Below are 17125 nucleotides of genomic sequence, written 5' to 3' on the forward strand. Positions count from 1 at the left end.
ATTTGGGCCCAGATATGAGAGAATACATCTATGTGGTATGTGTGCACCACATAAAACAAATCCTGCAGCACATAGTGCATAATGAGAGAAAAAACTGAGACCGTAATTTTTTATTAAAACAGCTACTTTGCAGTGTTTTTTCGTATGTTTTTTTATAGCTGCATTTGCGATTTCTTGGTCTCATTTGATAGAATGGAAGATATATTATAGAAATAGAGATGATTTTGATTGGTTTTAATACTAGAAATGGCTTGAAACTGAGCTCAAAGTAGTGGAAATGTTAAATTTTTGCCGATGTTCAAGAGTAAACAAATGACCTCACACGTCTAATACACACCAGCTAGTGGGTCTAATATACGTTCACAAATGTGGTGATATTATTTATACAATTATTACAATATTGCATAACAGTAAATCTTCTATTTTTTGGTTTGAATAAAAATTCATTATGTGAATAAAAAATCAAAATGGAATTCACTTGTAAAGCCTGAAAACGTAACTAATGAACAGAGGAAATGTTAGTTTAGTGCCAGGAATGCCTGCATTGTTTATTCTGGACCCTATTTTGAAATTGGAATATTTTGAACTTTGCATTAAATTGGTCAAATTACCAATTTCCGATCACTTTATTTTGTAGTTGAAACAGTTGACTTGGCGATTTCTTGTGCTCAATCGATAGAATAGAAGTAATACTAGTGAAATAGCTAAGAATTTGGTCGACTGGAATAATGTAATTGGCCTAAAATGGGAGTGAAAGTCGGCAAAATCGCCGATGCGTAAATATCGCTGACACATCAAAATTTGCAAGAGCATAATTTTGTCAATTTTCCATCAAATTTCGTACTTTTTGTTTTATTACCTTCAGAAAAAGATTCTCTACCATTTCATAAGAAAAAATAACAAAATTATTTTTTGAAAATTCTTGGACCCTAGTGCACACTTTGAAATTTGGCCTCTGGACCCTGAAAGGGTTAAGACAAAATTAAATTAAAAAATACTGTACTAACTGGGGTTCAAAACTGTTATTTTGGGCTTAGGCATATGCTTCACGCCTGCTCCTTGAATTCCACTGCTACTTTTGGTCTTTGCACTGGCATGATGAGGTGATCCACTTCGTCCTGAATCCTCAGACTGAAGTGATGACAAGGATAAATGGTGAGTGGGAGATTTCCAGGATGCTGCATCAGGAGATATACTTCTTGGATGACTGATGCTGCTGCTTCTTGAAGACTGTAAAGTTCCAATGCTTGATCTGTAAACAAAATTGTCAATATGGTGAATCCAAAAATACTGATTAATCTCAATTACTGTACATGAGATGAATACACATTAAAGTACTGATGATTTATAATGAATTTAAGCACAAATAAATAGACCAGATAAGGATAAGATTGCACTACAGCAACTTGATAGATATATACCCCAAAGAAGCATGATGCTGACAAGTAGTACGAAGGCATTTAATGCAGTGGGGTCTTTATTGTACAAATAGAAATTCCATTGCATTAGTGCCTGGGAGATTAGTATGCCAGTATATCTTAGAAGAGAATGAACAGAGTAAAGATGACAGGAAGGTATGATCAATTCATTCTTTTATTTTCACCTCTTGTGTCTTGTTGCATTATATAGGTAATGTGTGAGGGCTTCTCATTTATTTTTCTCCTAATTAATGAAAGTGCCACAAGGATCTATGTTAGCACTAACACTTTTTTATTAATACTGTCAATCTTTTTGCTGTTGCATCCCTAGTCACTTACATGCCATTTTCATTAAATATTCTTGTGGCTCAAAGTGATGAATGTAGATTATGTTATATAAAAGAAAAAATACTTCTACCTGGATCCAAATGATTCCTTCTTGGTTAGCTTTGTCACATCAGGGGGAGGAATGTTAACTTGCTGACAATATATGACAACGGCTTCACTTGCTTCTGGATGGAATGACACAGCATCACCAAGCAGAGAATTGATCATACGCAGGCGTTCTTGTGCTAATCGCAACTCTATGTCATACTGAAAAGGGTGAGTTAAAAGTACAAAGATGCATCAAGAAAACTTACTGAACAGATTGTAAGGGTTAGACATGCAGTGCATAATCTTTCTTAAGAAATCTCTGGTAATAAGTCAAAGTTATGATAAAAGCGATAAACTTGCTGTGTGTTATTATTAAATTCAGAGGAAAGTAGATGTACTACACCTTTAGAGATCATATAGTTCCTTGGGAATGGGAGGTAATCAGGTATGATCTAAGGAAGGAGGTAACAATTTAATTTTTGGGGATCAAAACCCCTTCAACATCATGTGGGGGGAGGGGCACTCCCTCCTGGAGCATTCTGTGCTAGAAGTTTAGGTATTATACTAGTTCTCTATACATACAATATATGTATACATATATACATACATAAATGAAAAGAATTTGCAAAAGTTGGTAGAAGAATTTAAAAGAGTATTTCATAGGAAAGAGCAAGGTGACTAGAGTAATAAAAATTTAGGTAATGAAAGATTAGATATCAGTTTGAAAGGAGGGAGTATGGAGGAAGTGAATGTGTTAAGATATCTGAAAGTGGACTTATCGGCAGACAGGTCTATAAAAGATGAGGTGACCCATAGAACTGACAAAGAGAAAAAAGTGGTTGGGGCACTGAAGAGTTTGTGGAGACAAAGAATGTTGTTCACTGTGCAGTGGTGGATTGAGGAACAAGAGAGTTCACCTGAGCTTGACCTCCTATGCTTACAAAATACTCACCTGGCAACCAACAAAAAGAAGTAGAGGCATTCCAGGAGTGTATGAATACACTAGGCTCCCATCCAAGAGATTACTGATCATTTTCACTTTAATAATAGGTGGCCGTAATTATTTTGGGGAACACAGGGGTAATTTACCTATGGGTTATGAGTGGACCAAGAGCCCAAACTAGGGTACATAGCAGACAAGATTGCTAAGTAAATCATCCCTTGAGTATTTAGTCCAGAAGCTAGTAACTTTTTAGTGTACGTATATGTATATTAAGACTAGTTAGGGAAACCCCAGAAAATATAGCGACCCCCTAGGGTAAATGCTAGAGTTACTAACATTATTTAATTGATTACAGGTACCATTTTTCTGTGTACATGGCATTTGAGAGGTCACATAGAAGTCAAATTATCCCGGTTAGGCTCAGGGGATTTGCATACAGCTGGAAGTAACAGCCTGCTTGATCATGCCCTGATCCACTGCGAGGCCTGGTCATGGACTGGGCCACAGAGGTGTTAAGATAAGATAAGATAAGATTTCATTCGGATTTTTAACCCCGGAGGGTTAGCCACCCAGGATAACCCAAGAAAGTCAGTGTATCATCAAGGACTGTCTAACTTATTTCCATTGGGGTCCTTAATCTTGTCCCCCAGGATGCGACCCACACCAGTCGACTAACACCCAGGTACCTATTTGCTGCTAGGTGAACAGGACAACAGGTGTAAGGAAACGTGTCGGAATGTTTCCACCCGCCGGGAATCGAACCCGGGCCCTCCGTGTGTGAAGCGGGAGCTTTTAGCCACCAGGCCACCGGGGCACCCCAGAATACTCTCCAGGTATACTCCAGGTGCTTGCTGGGGTGTCTTATTAACATTCTGAGCTCATAAGTGATAAAGAAAATCAGAGAATGTTTTAAGTTATTATGGTCTAGACTATTCTGACTGTTTAAAATTTTCATAATGAGTGACAAACACAGTTTATGTGTGCAATTCTGCTAACTGAAATAATACAAATATACCTGTTGTAAAGATTTTCTTCTGGTTCTCCACTGAAGATTTGAGACTGCCTGAGTAGCATGTCGAGCTTTAGTGTGTTGAATTTCAATCTCACGTTGAACTGCAGTCATATGTATATTCTTTTCTCGTAAAAGTTCCTCCACAGCATGCACTTGCAATTCCACCTCGTGTAGCCTATCCTGGGTACCCTGGGCAAAGAAATAGCATGAAAAACTGAAGGTAGACCACAACTCAAAATATTGTAGTAGTATACATGTACATATAAATCTTTTCTAAGATAAAAAAAATAAAGAAAAAAGGTGATATAAAGATTATAAATTAAGTAATTACAATGCCTATCCGGCTTATGTCCAACTCAACTTATAACCAGTCGGTCGGAACCTAACCCAGTCATAAGCTGACGACTATCTGTAGTACCTGACTAACTGAGAGCGGCAGTTTTTTATGTAGGAAAGGTGATATTTATGATTTTTTGTTTATATGTAATTTTCTCTATAATATATGGGCATGTGGTAAAATTGCCAAGAAATCCACTGCCCTCATAAAACATAACACAAATTTGTGCCTGAAAAGTTTTAATCAGTGAATGGTGAAATTGCGAACAAGTATTGGGTCACAATATTTTTTGTCAAAAATGAAAGGAAATAAAATAATCACTGACAGATACAGTACTACATTACCTGCAAGTCTTTCTGTGCCTGTTGCAACAAGGTTTGCCACACCAAGATTTCATCCTCCAATGCTGCAAGCTTCTCCTCTAGAACTACTCTTTCTTTTTCTTCCTCACCTGTTGCCATGAATAAACAGTTTAATTTTATTACAAAAATGAGTCACATCATTTTTTTCTACATGAGATGCAGCTGTCTGATGTAACAAGGTTGAGTACAAGTTCACTACCATATAGCCAACTCTAGTCTTTTTCAGTTGCAAACTGTAACACTTCCTGCCAGGCAATACTGTGACAGCATAACAGAGGATCACTGTCTTTAGAAATGTCTTGAGCCATGCTGTCAGGGGTATCCTATACCAGGGTGGCAGTAACTGAAGACTAAATGGGCACTGCCCTCATGAGTTTGCCAGATGAAGTACATATCTGAACACTGTATCTCTTGCACCCTTCAGTATTGAATTTTCTGCTAAAACTCTTTAATTGGATCTGGTTTGAATTTTATCCCTTCAATTGTAAACTGCAGCAGTCTTGGTCAATGGGATGCAATCCATCCCCTTACTGACCTCTATCTGCAAATTGCTGGAACATATGGTTAACAAGAAATTTCCTCAGTGCCCTGACATACTATCGTCTCTTGTACACCGGCAACAGCAATTTTCTCTATAATTTTAAATGACATCAATTTGCTATATCAACTGTAAACCCCTGTATCAATCCTTTCTGCTATGATGTCCTTCCCTACACACCACCTACCTCCCTGTACTGTTTCTCTCAACCTTGCTGTGTATCAATGAATGAGCTACATATGTTTAGTGTTTTCCATGCATATAACAATACAGTACACTATTAATCAGTATAACCTAAAACAGGAGAGCATTTTCTTGGCTAAAAGTAAGCTCAGCATATGTCCTACCTCAAAGTATGCATTAACAAGCTACTGTGTTTCCAAACCAGTTGCTTAGAGTAAGATGTTACAGGTACTTCAAATTAGTATAAGTAAATTAGATTAAATTAATATGAAGAAAACTATATGTATACATTTTTGTATGAAATTACAATACATAATATGGATAATCTGTCTAGCAGTATTTAAATCAATATACAGGTGCTCCTCGACTAATGATGGTTCGACTTACGATATTTTGACTTTATGATGGCCCAAATACAATTATTTTGGAGATGAAACTTGAGATAATTACCCAGGATGAAGGCGGCAAGTCCATAACTTTTGTTTTTAACACGTTGGCCATTTCCCACCGAGGCAGGGTGACCCAAAAAGAAAGAAAAACCCAAAAAGAAAGAAAAAAGTGTCATCTTCATTCAACACTTTCACCATCACTTATACATAATCACTGTCTTTGCAAAAGGTGCTCAGATAAGACAGTTTAGACATCCCTCCAAACTGCCAATATCCTAAACCCCTCCTTTAAAGTGCAGGCATTATACTTCCCATTTCCAGGACTCAAGTCCGGCTAACTGGTTTCCCTGAATCTCTTCACAAAATATTACCCTGCTCACACTCCAACAGCTCGTCAGGTCCCAAAAACCATTCGTCTCCATTCACTCCTATCTAACATGCTCACACACGCTTCCTGGAAGTCCAAGCCCCTCGCCCACAAAACCTCTTTTACCCCCCTCCCTCCAATCTTTTTGGGGACAACCCCTATCCTGCCTCCCTTCCCCAACAGATTTACATGCTCTCCAAGTCATTCTACTTTGCTCCATTCTCTCTAAATGACCAAACCACCTCAACAGCCCCTCTACAGCCCTCTGACTAATACTTTTAGTAACTCCACACCTCCTTCTAATTTCCACACTACGAATTCTCTGCATAATACTATTTACACCACACATTGCCCCTAGACATGACATCTCCACTGCCTCCAGCCGCCTCTTCGCTGCAGAATTTACAACCCATGTTTCACACCCATATAAGTGTGTTGGTACCACTATACTCTCGTACATTCCCTTCTTTGCCTCCATGGATAATGTTCTTTGTCTGCACAGATACCTCAATGCACCACTCACCTGTTTTCCTTCATCAATTCTATGGTTTACATCATCTTTCATAAACCCATCTGCTGACAAGTCAACTCCCAAATATCTAAAAACATTCACTTCCTCCACACTCCCTCTCTCCAATGTGATATCCAATTTTTCTTTGTCTAAATCGTTTGATACCCCCATCACCTTACCCTTAACTATATTCACTTTCAACTTTCTACCTTCACACACCTTCCCAAACTCATCTACTAACCTTAGCAGATTTTCTTTAGAATCTCCCAAAAGCAGAGTATCATTAGCAAAAAGTAACTGTGTCAACTCCCATTCTGTATTTGATTCCCCATAATTTAATCCCACCCCTCTCCCCAACACCCTAGCATTTACTTCCTTTACAACCCAATCTATAAATATGTTAAACAACTATGGTGACATTACACATCCCAGTCTAAGACCTTCTTTTACTGGGAAGTAATCTCTCTCTCCTACACACTCTAATCCGAGCCTCAATATCCTCATAAAAACTCTTTACAGCATTTAGTAACTTACTACCTATTCCACACACTTCTAACATCTGCCACATTGCTCCCCTATCCACTCTATCATATGCCTTTTCTAAATTCATAAATGCAAATAAAACTTCCCTACCTGTATCTAAATACTGTTCACATATACGCTTCAATATAAACACCTGATCTACACATCCCCTACCCATTCTAAAGCCTCCCTGCTCATCCTCAATCCTGCTCTCTGTCTTACCTCTAATTCTTCTAATAATATGTAACCCTGCCATACACTTTTCCTGGTATACTCAGTAAACTTATTCCCCTATAATTTTTACAATCTCTTTTGTCCCCTGTCCCTTTATATAAAGGAATTATACACGCTCCCTGCCAATCTCTAGGTACTTTCCCCTCTTTTATACATTTATTAAACAAAAATACCAACCACTCCAATACTGTATTTCCCCCTGCTTTTAACATTTCTGTCATGATCCCATCAGTTCCAGTTGCTTTACCCCATTTCATTCTACATAATGCCTCATGCACCTCCCCCACACTCACATCCTGCTCTTCTTCACTCCTAAAAGATTTCCATTTCCATAACTTGTATTCATTCATTCATACTACTTACTTACTTACTTACTAATATTGGTATTTAGTTACAGTAATTATTTGTTTATTTACTTGTTCAGTGACAGTAATTATTAACTTAGTTTTTTTTAACATGTCACATTTGACTTAAGATACTGTCAACTTACAATGGGTCGGTTAGAATGTAACCCCATCGTAAGTCAAGAAGCACCTGTAAACATGAAGTCATTAACAACAGAGTACAGAAATAATTGTTTCCACGCTTAGAACTTACTGTGATAGAGAATATCATGCAACTGTGAGCGGTACTGTTGTCCTTCAATGCTGATTAGTGCTACCATTTGCTGTAAAGCTTCCACCTCTTCTTCTGCTTTTCTCACTTCTAAATCCAGCAGATCTCCTGTCTCCTGCAAGCCTGCACGCTCACTAGCAACCTGCACAATGAAAAAATAATTGTAGTGAGAGAGTTAAAAGAGTATTGGGTAAATAGATTGTTATTCAGAATTAATGAAACTTAAACGAGTTATAATTTTCTTCTACTATCTACAGTGACATCCTATTTGAAGTGACAGTGACATCCTATTTGCATTAAATCAATCTGTACCCAATATACATTACAAGATTTTAGCGAACTGCCCCAGCCGGGCAGGTTCACATGTACTCATGATGAGCAAACACACCCAACATTTACACTAGCTTGATTCAGAGGTATTAGGATGGGGTAAATTAACTATATACAAGAGACTACAGCTGTAAACTAAAAAAACAAAAAGATGCCAAAAGGATACTACAAATACTTTTCAGTATTAGAACAATGACATGGGATACACGAGCATGTATTCTTTACAATGCGTTATCATACCTTAAGAAAAACATGAGCAGTAGATATTACTTCATCTCCTTCTGAAGTGTCAATGCTGCATTTTACTTTTGTATGCCTGTAATATAAACACAAACTCGTCAGTACTACTGAAACCTCCATATGTTGAAACAATGTGCTATTTGTTAAAGCTTCTTATTGCTGTACATCACTGATTATTATTACAATACATACAGGGTAGTAGTAATGTTTACCAGCCATGCATCCCAAATAATGCTGCTTTCTCTCAGCACATGCTGTGTTATCTTCATAGTTATTTTTCCATCATCACAGATTATTTGATCAACTTGGCCATTTCTTACCAAGACAAGGTGACCCAAAAATGGAATACATTTAGCATATACTATAACTCATTCAATTTAGATAAAGAAAAATTGGATATCAAATTGGGGAGGAGGAGTATGGAAGAAGTAAATGTTTTCAGATACTTGGGAGTTGACGTGTCGGCGGATGGATTTATGAAGGATGAGGTCAATCATAGAATTGATGAGGGAAAAAAGGTGAGTGGTGCATTAGGGTATATGTGGAGTCAAAAAACGTTATCTATGGAGGCAAAGAAGGGAATGTATGAAAGTATAGTAGTACCAACACTCTTATATGGGTGTGAAGCTTGGGTGGTAAATGCAGCAGCGAGGAGACGGTTGGAGGCAGTGGAGATGTCCTGTCTAAGGGCAATGTGTGGTGTAAATATTATGCAGAAAATTCGGAGTGTGGAAATTAGGAAAAGGTGTGGAGTTAATAAAAGTATTAGTCAGAGGGTAGAAGAGGGGTTGTTGAGGTGGTTTGGTCATTTAGAGAGAATGGATCAAAGTAGAATGACATGGAAAGCATATAAATCTATAGGGGAAGGAAGGCGAGGTAGGGGTCGTCCTCGAAAGGGTTGGAGAGAGGGGGTAAAGGAGGTTTTGTGGGCAAGGGGCTTGGACTTCCAGCAAGCGTGCGTGAGCGTGTTAGATAGGAGTGAATGGAGACGAATGGTACTTGGGACCTGACGATCTGTTGGAGTGTGAGCAGGGTAATATTTAGTGAAGGGATTCAGGGAAACCGGTTATTTTCATATAGTCGGACTTTAGTCCTGGAAATGGGAAGTACAATGCCTGCACTTTAAAGGAGGGGTTTGGGATATTGGCAGTTTGGAGGGATATGTTGTGTATCTTTATACATATATGCTTCTAAACTGTTGTATTCTGAGCACCTCTGCAAAAACAGTGATTATGTGTAAGTGTGGTGAAAGTGTTGAATGATGATGAAAGCATTTTCTTTTTGGGGATTTTCTTTCTTTTTTGGGTCACCCTGCCTCGGTGGGAGGCGGCTGACTTGTTGAAAAAAAAAAAAATTCATTCAATAGCTGTATCACTTATAAAACTTACCAGATATGTTGCAATATACAACATCATGGAGGATCATACTGATATAATCATACATACTTGTCTTTCAGCTGAAGGATTCTGGTGGAAACTTCATGCAACTGTAGAGATAAACGGTGCATCTCACTGCTTAGGCCCCTTAGATTCATGTCCGCTTCATCGATACGGATCTTCACACTGCTAATCTGCTCTGATACTAACTGAAAGAAAAAATAATTATCGTGAAAAACAACTAAAATATTTTCTAAGCAAAATACATTATTTTTTTTTAACCTGCTGGCTGTCTCCCACCAAGGCAGAGTGACCCTAAAACTAAACACTTTAACCATCATTCACACTATCACTGTCTTTTCAGAGGCACACAGATATGACAGTTCAGATGTCCCCCCCAAACAGCAAATTTCCCAAATCCCTCCTTTAGAGTTCAAGCACTATACAGGTAATTACTTTGAAGAAATGCAGCAGTCATTCCAAGCTTTTACCCCCAACCTACTTCCAACTTCTACCATATGTCTTAATCCCAGTCTCATACAGCTTCTCCCACATTTAAACTTGTCAGTGCTTCACAAATTTCCTTCATACTGAATTCTCAATCTCTAGGTCTGGGATTGATCCCCAGTATGGCTGGAGACATTAGGATGTGTTTCCTTAAGATACCTACCATCCATGTTCACTTATCAGTAAAATGGGTACCTGGGTGTTAGTCGATTGGTGTTGATTGCATCCTGGGGACAAAATTGAGCTAATTTTCCCGAAATGCTGCATAAGAAGGGGCTGTCTATATAGCAGCATGTCACTGATGTCAGCTAGGCCTGTATACCTTATACATGTACTTGTAGAAATAAAGATTTTTTTTTTTTTCAAGAGTCGGCCATCTCCCACCGAGGCAGGGTGACCCAAAAAAAGAAAGAAAATCCCCAAAAAGAAAATACTTTCACCACACTCACACATTATCACTGTTTTTGCAGAGGTGCTCAGAATACAACAGTTTAGAAGCATACACATATAAAGATACACAACATATCCCTCCAAACTGCCAATATCCCAAACCCCTCCTTTAAAGTGCAGGCATTGTACTTCCCATTTCCAGGACTCAAGTCCAACTATATGAAAATAACCGGTTTCCCTGAATCCCTTCACTAAATATTACCCTGCTCACACTCCAACAGATCTTCAGGTCCCAAGTACCATTCGTCTCCATTCACTCCTATCTAACACGCTCATGCACGCTTGCTGGAAGTCCAAGCCCCTTGCCCACAAAACCTCCTTTACCCCCTCTCTCCAACCCTTTCGAGGATGACCCCTACCCCACCTTCCTTCCCCTGTAGATATATATGCTTTCCATGTCATTCTACTTTGATCCATTCTCTCTAAATGACCAAACCACCTCAACAACCCCTCTTCTGCTCTCTGACTAACACTTTTATTAGCTCCACACCTTTTCCTAATTTCCACACTCCGAATTTTCTGCATAATATTTACACCACACATTGCCCTTAAACAGGACATCTCCACTGCCTCCAACCGTCTCCTCGCTGCTGCATTTACCACCCAAGATTCACACCAATAAAAGAGTGTTGGTACTACTATACTTTCATACATTCCCTTCTTTGCCTCCATAGATAACGTTTTTTGACTCCACATATACCTCAACGCACCACTCACCTTTTTTCCCTCATCAATTCTATGATTAACCTTGTCCTTCATAAATCCATCCGCCGACACGTCAACTCCCAAGTACGTATCTGAAAACATTCACTTCTTCCATACTCCTCCTCCCCAATTTGATATCAAATTTTTCTTTATCTAATTCATTTGATATCCTCATCACCTTACTGTTTTCTATGTTCACTTTCAACTTTCTACCTTTACACACATTCCCAAACTCATCCACTAACCTTTGCAATTTTTCTTTAAAATCTCCCATAAGCACAGTATCATCAGCAAAAAGTAACTGTGTCAATTCCCATTTTGAATTTGATTCCCCAAAATTTAATCCCACCCCTCTCCCGAACACCCTAGCATTTACTTCCTTTACAACCCCATCTATAAATATATTAAACAACCATGGTGACATTACACATCCCTGTCTAAGACCTACTTTTACCGGGAAGTAGTCTCCCTCTCTTCTACACACCCTAACCTGAGCCTCACTATCCTCATAAAAACTCTTTACAGCATTTAATAACTTACCACCTATTCCATATACTTGCAACATCTGCCACATTGCTCCTCTATCCACTCTATCATATGCCTTTTCTAAATCCATAAATGCAATAAAAACTTCCCTACCTTTATCTAAATACTGTTCACATATATGCTTCAATGTAAACACTTGATCTACACATCCCCTACCCACTCTGAAACCTCCTTGCTCATCCGCAATCCTACATTCTGTCTTACCTCTAATTCTTTCAATTATAACCCTACCGTACACTTCCTGGTATACTCAGTAAACTTATTCCTCTATAATTTTTAGTCTCTTTTGTCCCCTTTCCCTTTATATAAAGGGACTATATATGCTCTCTGCCAATCCCTAGATACCTTCCCCTCTTTCATACATTTATTAAACAAAAGTACCAACCACTCCAACACTATATCCCCCCCCCCCTGCTTTTAACATTTCTGTCATGATCCCATCAGTTCCAGCTGCTTTACCCCCTTTCATTCTACGTAATGCCTCGCGTACCTCCCCCACACTTACATTCTGCTCTTCTTCACTCCTAAAAGATGGTATACCTCCCTGACCAGTGCATGAAATTATTGCCTCTCTTTCTTCCTTAACATTTAAAAGTTCCTCAAAATATTCTCGCCATCTACCTAATACCTCCATCTCCCCATCTACTAACTCCACTACTCTGTTTTTAACTGACAAATCCATACTTTCCCTAGGCTTTCTTAACTTGTTTAACTTACTCCAAATTTTTTTCTTATTTTCATTAAAATTTCTTGACAGTGCCTCTCCCACTCTATCATCTGCTCTCCTTTTGCACTCTCTCACCACTCTCTTTACCTTTCTTTTACTCTCCATATACTCTGCTCTTCTTATAACACTTCTGCTTTGTAAAAACCTCTCATAAGCTACCGTTTTCTCTTTTATCACACCCTTTACTTCATCATTCCACCAATCACTCCTCTTTCCTCCTGCCCCCACCCTCCTATAACCACAAACTTCTGCCCCACATTCTAATACTGCATTTTTAAAACTATTCCAACCCTCTTCAACCCCCCCACTACTCATCTTTGCATTAGCCCACCTTTCTGCCAATAGTCATTTATATCTCACCCGAACTTCCTCCTCCCTTAGTTTATACACTTTCACCTCCCTCTTACTTGTTGTTGCCACCTTCCTCTTTTCCCATCTACCTCTTACTCTAACTGTAGCTACAACTAAATAATGATCCGATATATCAGTTGCCCCTCTATAAACATGTACATCCTGGAGCCTACCCATCAACCTTTTATCCACCAATACATAATCTAATAAACTACTTTCATTATGTGCTGCATCATACCTTGTATATTTATTTATCCTCTTTTTCATAAAATATGTATTACTTATTACCAAATCTCTTTCTACACATAGCTCAATTAAAGGCTCCCCATTTACATTTACCCCTGGCACCCCAAATTTACCTACTACTCCCTCCATAACATTTTTACCCACTTTAGCATTGAAATCCCCAACCACCATTACTCTCACACTTGATTCAAAACTCCCCACGCATTCACTCAACATTTCCCAAAATCTCTCTCTCTCCTCTACACTTCTCTCTTCTCCAGGTGCATACACGCTTATTATAACCCACTTTTCACATCCAATCTTTAGTTTACTCCACATAATCCTTGAATTAATACATTTATAGTCCCTCTTTTCCTGCCATAGCTTATCCTTCAACATTATTGCTACTCCTTCTTTAGCTCTAACTCTATTTGAAACCACTGACCTAATCCCATTTATTCCTCTCCATTGAAACTCTCCCACCCCCTTCAGCTTTGTTTCACTTAAAGCCAGGACATCCAGCTTCTTCTCATTTATAACATCCACAATTATCTCTTTCTTATCATTTGCACAACATCCACGCACATTCAGACTTCCCACTTTGACAATTTTCTTCTTCTTATTCTTTTTAGTAATCTTTACAGGAAAAGGGGTTACTAGCCCACTGTTCCCGGCATTTTAGTTGACTTTTACAACACGCATGGCTTACGGAGGAAAGATCCTTATTCCACTTCCCCATGGATATAAAAGGAAAAGTAATAAGACCAAGAACTATTAAGATAAAATCAAAGAAAACTCAGATGAGTGTATATATTATATATTATGAGTTTGTATATTATTATTGTTATTATTATTCTAATATAGTGTATACATAATCAATGTTATCACAGTAAGATAATATACTTCAAACCTTTTCCATATCTATCTTGTCTTGTGAGAGTCTGGATATCTTGTTGACAACAGTTTGCAGCTGTGCCATTCGTTGTTGGAGATGAAGCTGTGTTAAACTCACATCCACCAATAGCTCTTCACAACTATTAGCTAGTTTTGCCCGTTCTCTGGAAAGTTCACATAGTGTATAAAAAGAGAGATCGCTAAAAGAATATTTTCAATAGGCAATTTTTTAAATGCCAGTGACCTCATTACAACAATGATCAAATATACTGTACATGAAAAACATTGATGTCAGCTAGGTCTAAATACCTTGTACATGTACTTGTAGAAATAAAGGTATTATTATTATGTATTATTATACCTTTTTCTTGTTCTTAGACTGACCCAACTTCTACTACTACTACAACTACCATTCCATTTCTAATACTATTGCTACTACCATTACTTTTGCCTCCCTTCATTTCCCTTTCTTTCTTGTGCCACTAAACTACTCTCCCTATTCTCTACTACCAGTATTACTTCTACTACTACTTCTTCCACTACCAGCCTTACCACTACCACTACTTCTTCTTCCTCTTTTGGTCCCATCCATGTCTCCCCTCTCCTATGTATACTGGCTCCCTCACTCTTTTGTGTTAGTGTGACTTTGTAAATAGTCCAAGTCAGACCAAAACGTTGTCACAAGCTTCTCTTTCCTATGCAGTAGTGGACCCACATTTTTGGGGCCCTGAAGCTTGAACTGTTATGAGGACCCCTTAGCAACCAGCAATGGCTAGCCTACATGATACTTTAATAACCTTTTAATTTTTATTTTAACTACTGTATTAAATTATACTACATTATTATTATTATTCTTTCACCCTTTCAGTGTGAAATTAAAAAAAGGTATTTTTCTTATGAAATGATAAAGAATTTTTTTTCAAAGGTAATGAAGCCAAAAGTACAAAATTTGATGGAAAACTTAAAGGTTTCAACGATATTTACACATTGGTGATTTTGCCCAATTTAAGCCTTATTTTTGGCCAATTCCATTGCTTCAGTTGACTAAACTCAAAGGTATTTTGCTAGTATTCATTCTATTCTATTGACTGAATACAAGAAAATGCCCATTTTCCTGTATCAACTACTATACAAAGTGATTAGAAACTGGTAATTTGGTAATTTTCACAAAATTAAAAAAATGCCAATTTAAAAATAGGATACAGAATAAACAATGTAGACATTCCTGGCACTAAAAAATGTTCTTCTGTTCATTAGTCTTATCCCTAGGCCTCTCCTATATTATGCTTGCTTTTCATTTCAAATTTTTATTCACAAAAAAATAAAAAAATTACTGATATGCAGACTACTGCATTATTGTAGTAATTGTATAAATAATGTCAGTGCATTCTTGAACATGTATTAGACTGACCAACTGGATGCGCACTGAATGAGTGATATAATCTGTGTACTCAGGAATATCAGCAAAAATCAAACATTTCTGCTACTTTGCTCTCAATTTCAAGATATTTCTAATCAAAATCATATCTTCCATTCTATCAAATGAGACCAAGAAACAGAATACAACCCTTAAAACCATACAAAAATACACCGCAAAGTCTCTGTTTTAAACTGAAAACACGGTTGCAGTTTTTTTTCTCATTATGCACTGCATTCTGAAGGATTTTTTTTATATGGTGCATAATTACCACATAGACCCATTCTGTCATATCTGGGCTCAAATGGAAATAAGTCACTTTGACTTTTTTGGGTTATCCTAGGTTCTCTACACATATGCTGCTATGTATGATAAATAACTGTATTTGTGTATACCTGAATAAACTTACTTATTTACTTAATCTGAGTGAGCTGAGCTCATGGTATAGTACTACAGCATGGACAGTGACTTCAAACCCATAGTACCATGACACAGATGGTGAAGGAGATAAAAAAAAAAACCTCCCCTACAGTATTCTGAAAATTTTTAATAAGCAATGTGAACTAAAGTCACTTCTGGAGCCCCTCAGTGATCAGTGGCCCTGAAACTTAAGCTTCATTAGTTTCACAGTAGATCGGTCCCTCCTCCTATGTGTGGGTTATTTGTGTATACGTATACTGTACATGATTCCCCATTCACACACCTGCTCAACCTTCTCTGATGCTTTATTTGGCCACCAACTCAAATTCTGATTTTTTTAGGTTGATTTTACAATCAAATACATTGATGTTTAGCATGGTATTAGAATATCTGCAATTACATTCTCTGTTACACTGACAAGACAACTAATAAACAAAATGAACTTATGACCACTTGATGCACCACAGGTTAGGGTCTTAAAATATAGTTAAAACTGATGAAGAAATATGGAAATCAGTTTTAAGTTTCTGTGAACTTGAGAAATTCAACAATGAGTCTACTGAAGACATTTGTTTTCTAACCTGAAAAAAAAACTAGCTATATGTTAGTAAGCTAATGACTCTGGTTAATAAAAATGAAAAATATGTTCAAGACTGCAGAAACATAATGGTTTAAGTTAATGCAAGAAAATCAATATTTTGGTTCCATTCAGACAAATATCTATCTACAAAAATAGTCACTTCACTCTTACCTTTCAGCATTCTTGCTGCTCATCTTCACTGCAGTTACATCATCTTCGAGTTTCTGAGCATATTTTTCATGCTGCAACAAATTTGCCTGTTCAATAGATCGAGTATTCTGAAATGCAGTTTCATGTATTAGTACACTATGTACCAAATAATATCAAGCAAATTTCAACTTTTCAATGAAATTAAAATAAGAACATAAGAACATAAGAAAGGAGGAACACTGCAGGAGGCCTGCTGGCCCATACTAGGCAGGTCCTTTACAATTCATCCCACTAACAAAACATTTGCCCAACCCAATTTTCAGTGCCACCCAAGAAATAAGCTCTGATGTGAAAGTCCCACTCAAATCCAACCCCTCCCACTCATGTACTTATCCAACCTA

At 37.6% G+C, this 17125-nt stretch overlaps 1 protein-coding gene across 2 annotated transcripts in view; it reads right to left on the reverse strand.

The window, feature by feature from the left end:
- LOC128695186 (coiled-coil domain-containing protein 39) overlaps positions 1–17125 on the reverse strand; it is a 32823-nt gene that overhangs the window by 2113 nt on the left and 13585 nt on the right. For both annotated transcript variants that reach the window (XM_053785684.2, XM_053785685.2), the window contains exons 9-17: positions 16746–16852; positions 14174–14321; positions 9822–9961; positions 8377–8452; positions 7789–7948; positions 4430–4536; positions 3752–3937; positions 1837–2012; positions 1008–1252 (exon numbers count right to left, since the gene is read on the reverse strand). In XM_053785684.2, coding sequence (XP_053641659.1) covers positions 1008–1252; positions 1837–2012; positions 3752–3937; positions 4430–4536; positions 7789–7948; positions 8377–8452; positions 9822–9961; positions 14174–14321; positions 16746–16852 — 1345 coding nt within the window. The remainder of the gene's footprint in view (positions 1–1007; positions 1253–1836; positions 2013–3751; positions 3938–4429; positions 4537–7788; positions 7949–8376; positions 8453–9821; positions 9962–14173; positions 14322–16745; positions 16853–17125) is intronic.

This window comes from Cherax quadricarinatus, chromosome 35, assembly GCF_038502225.1.
Source record: "Cherax quadricarinatus isolate ZL_2023a chromosome 35, ASM3850222v1, whole genome shotgun sequence".
NCBI lineage: Eukaryota > Metazoa > Arthropoda > Malacostraca > Decapoda > Parastacidae > Cherax > Cherax quadricarinatus.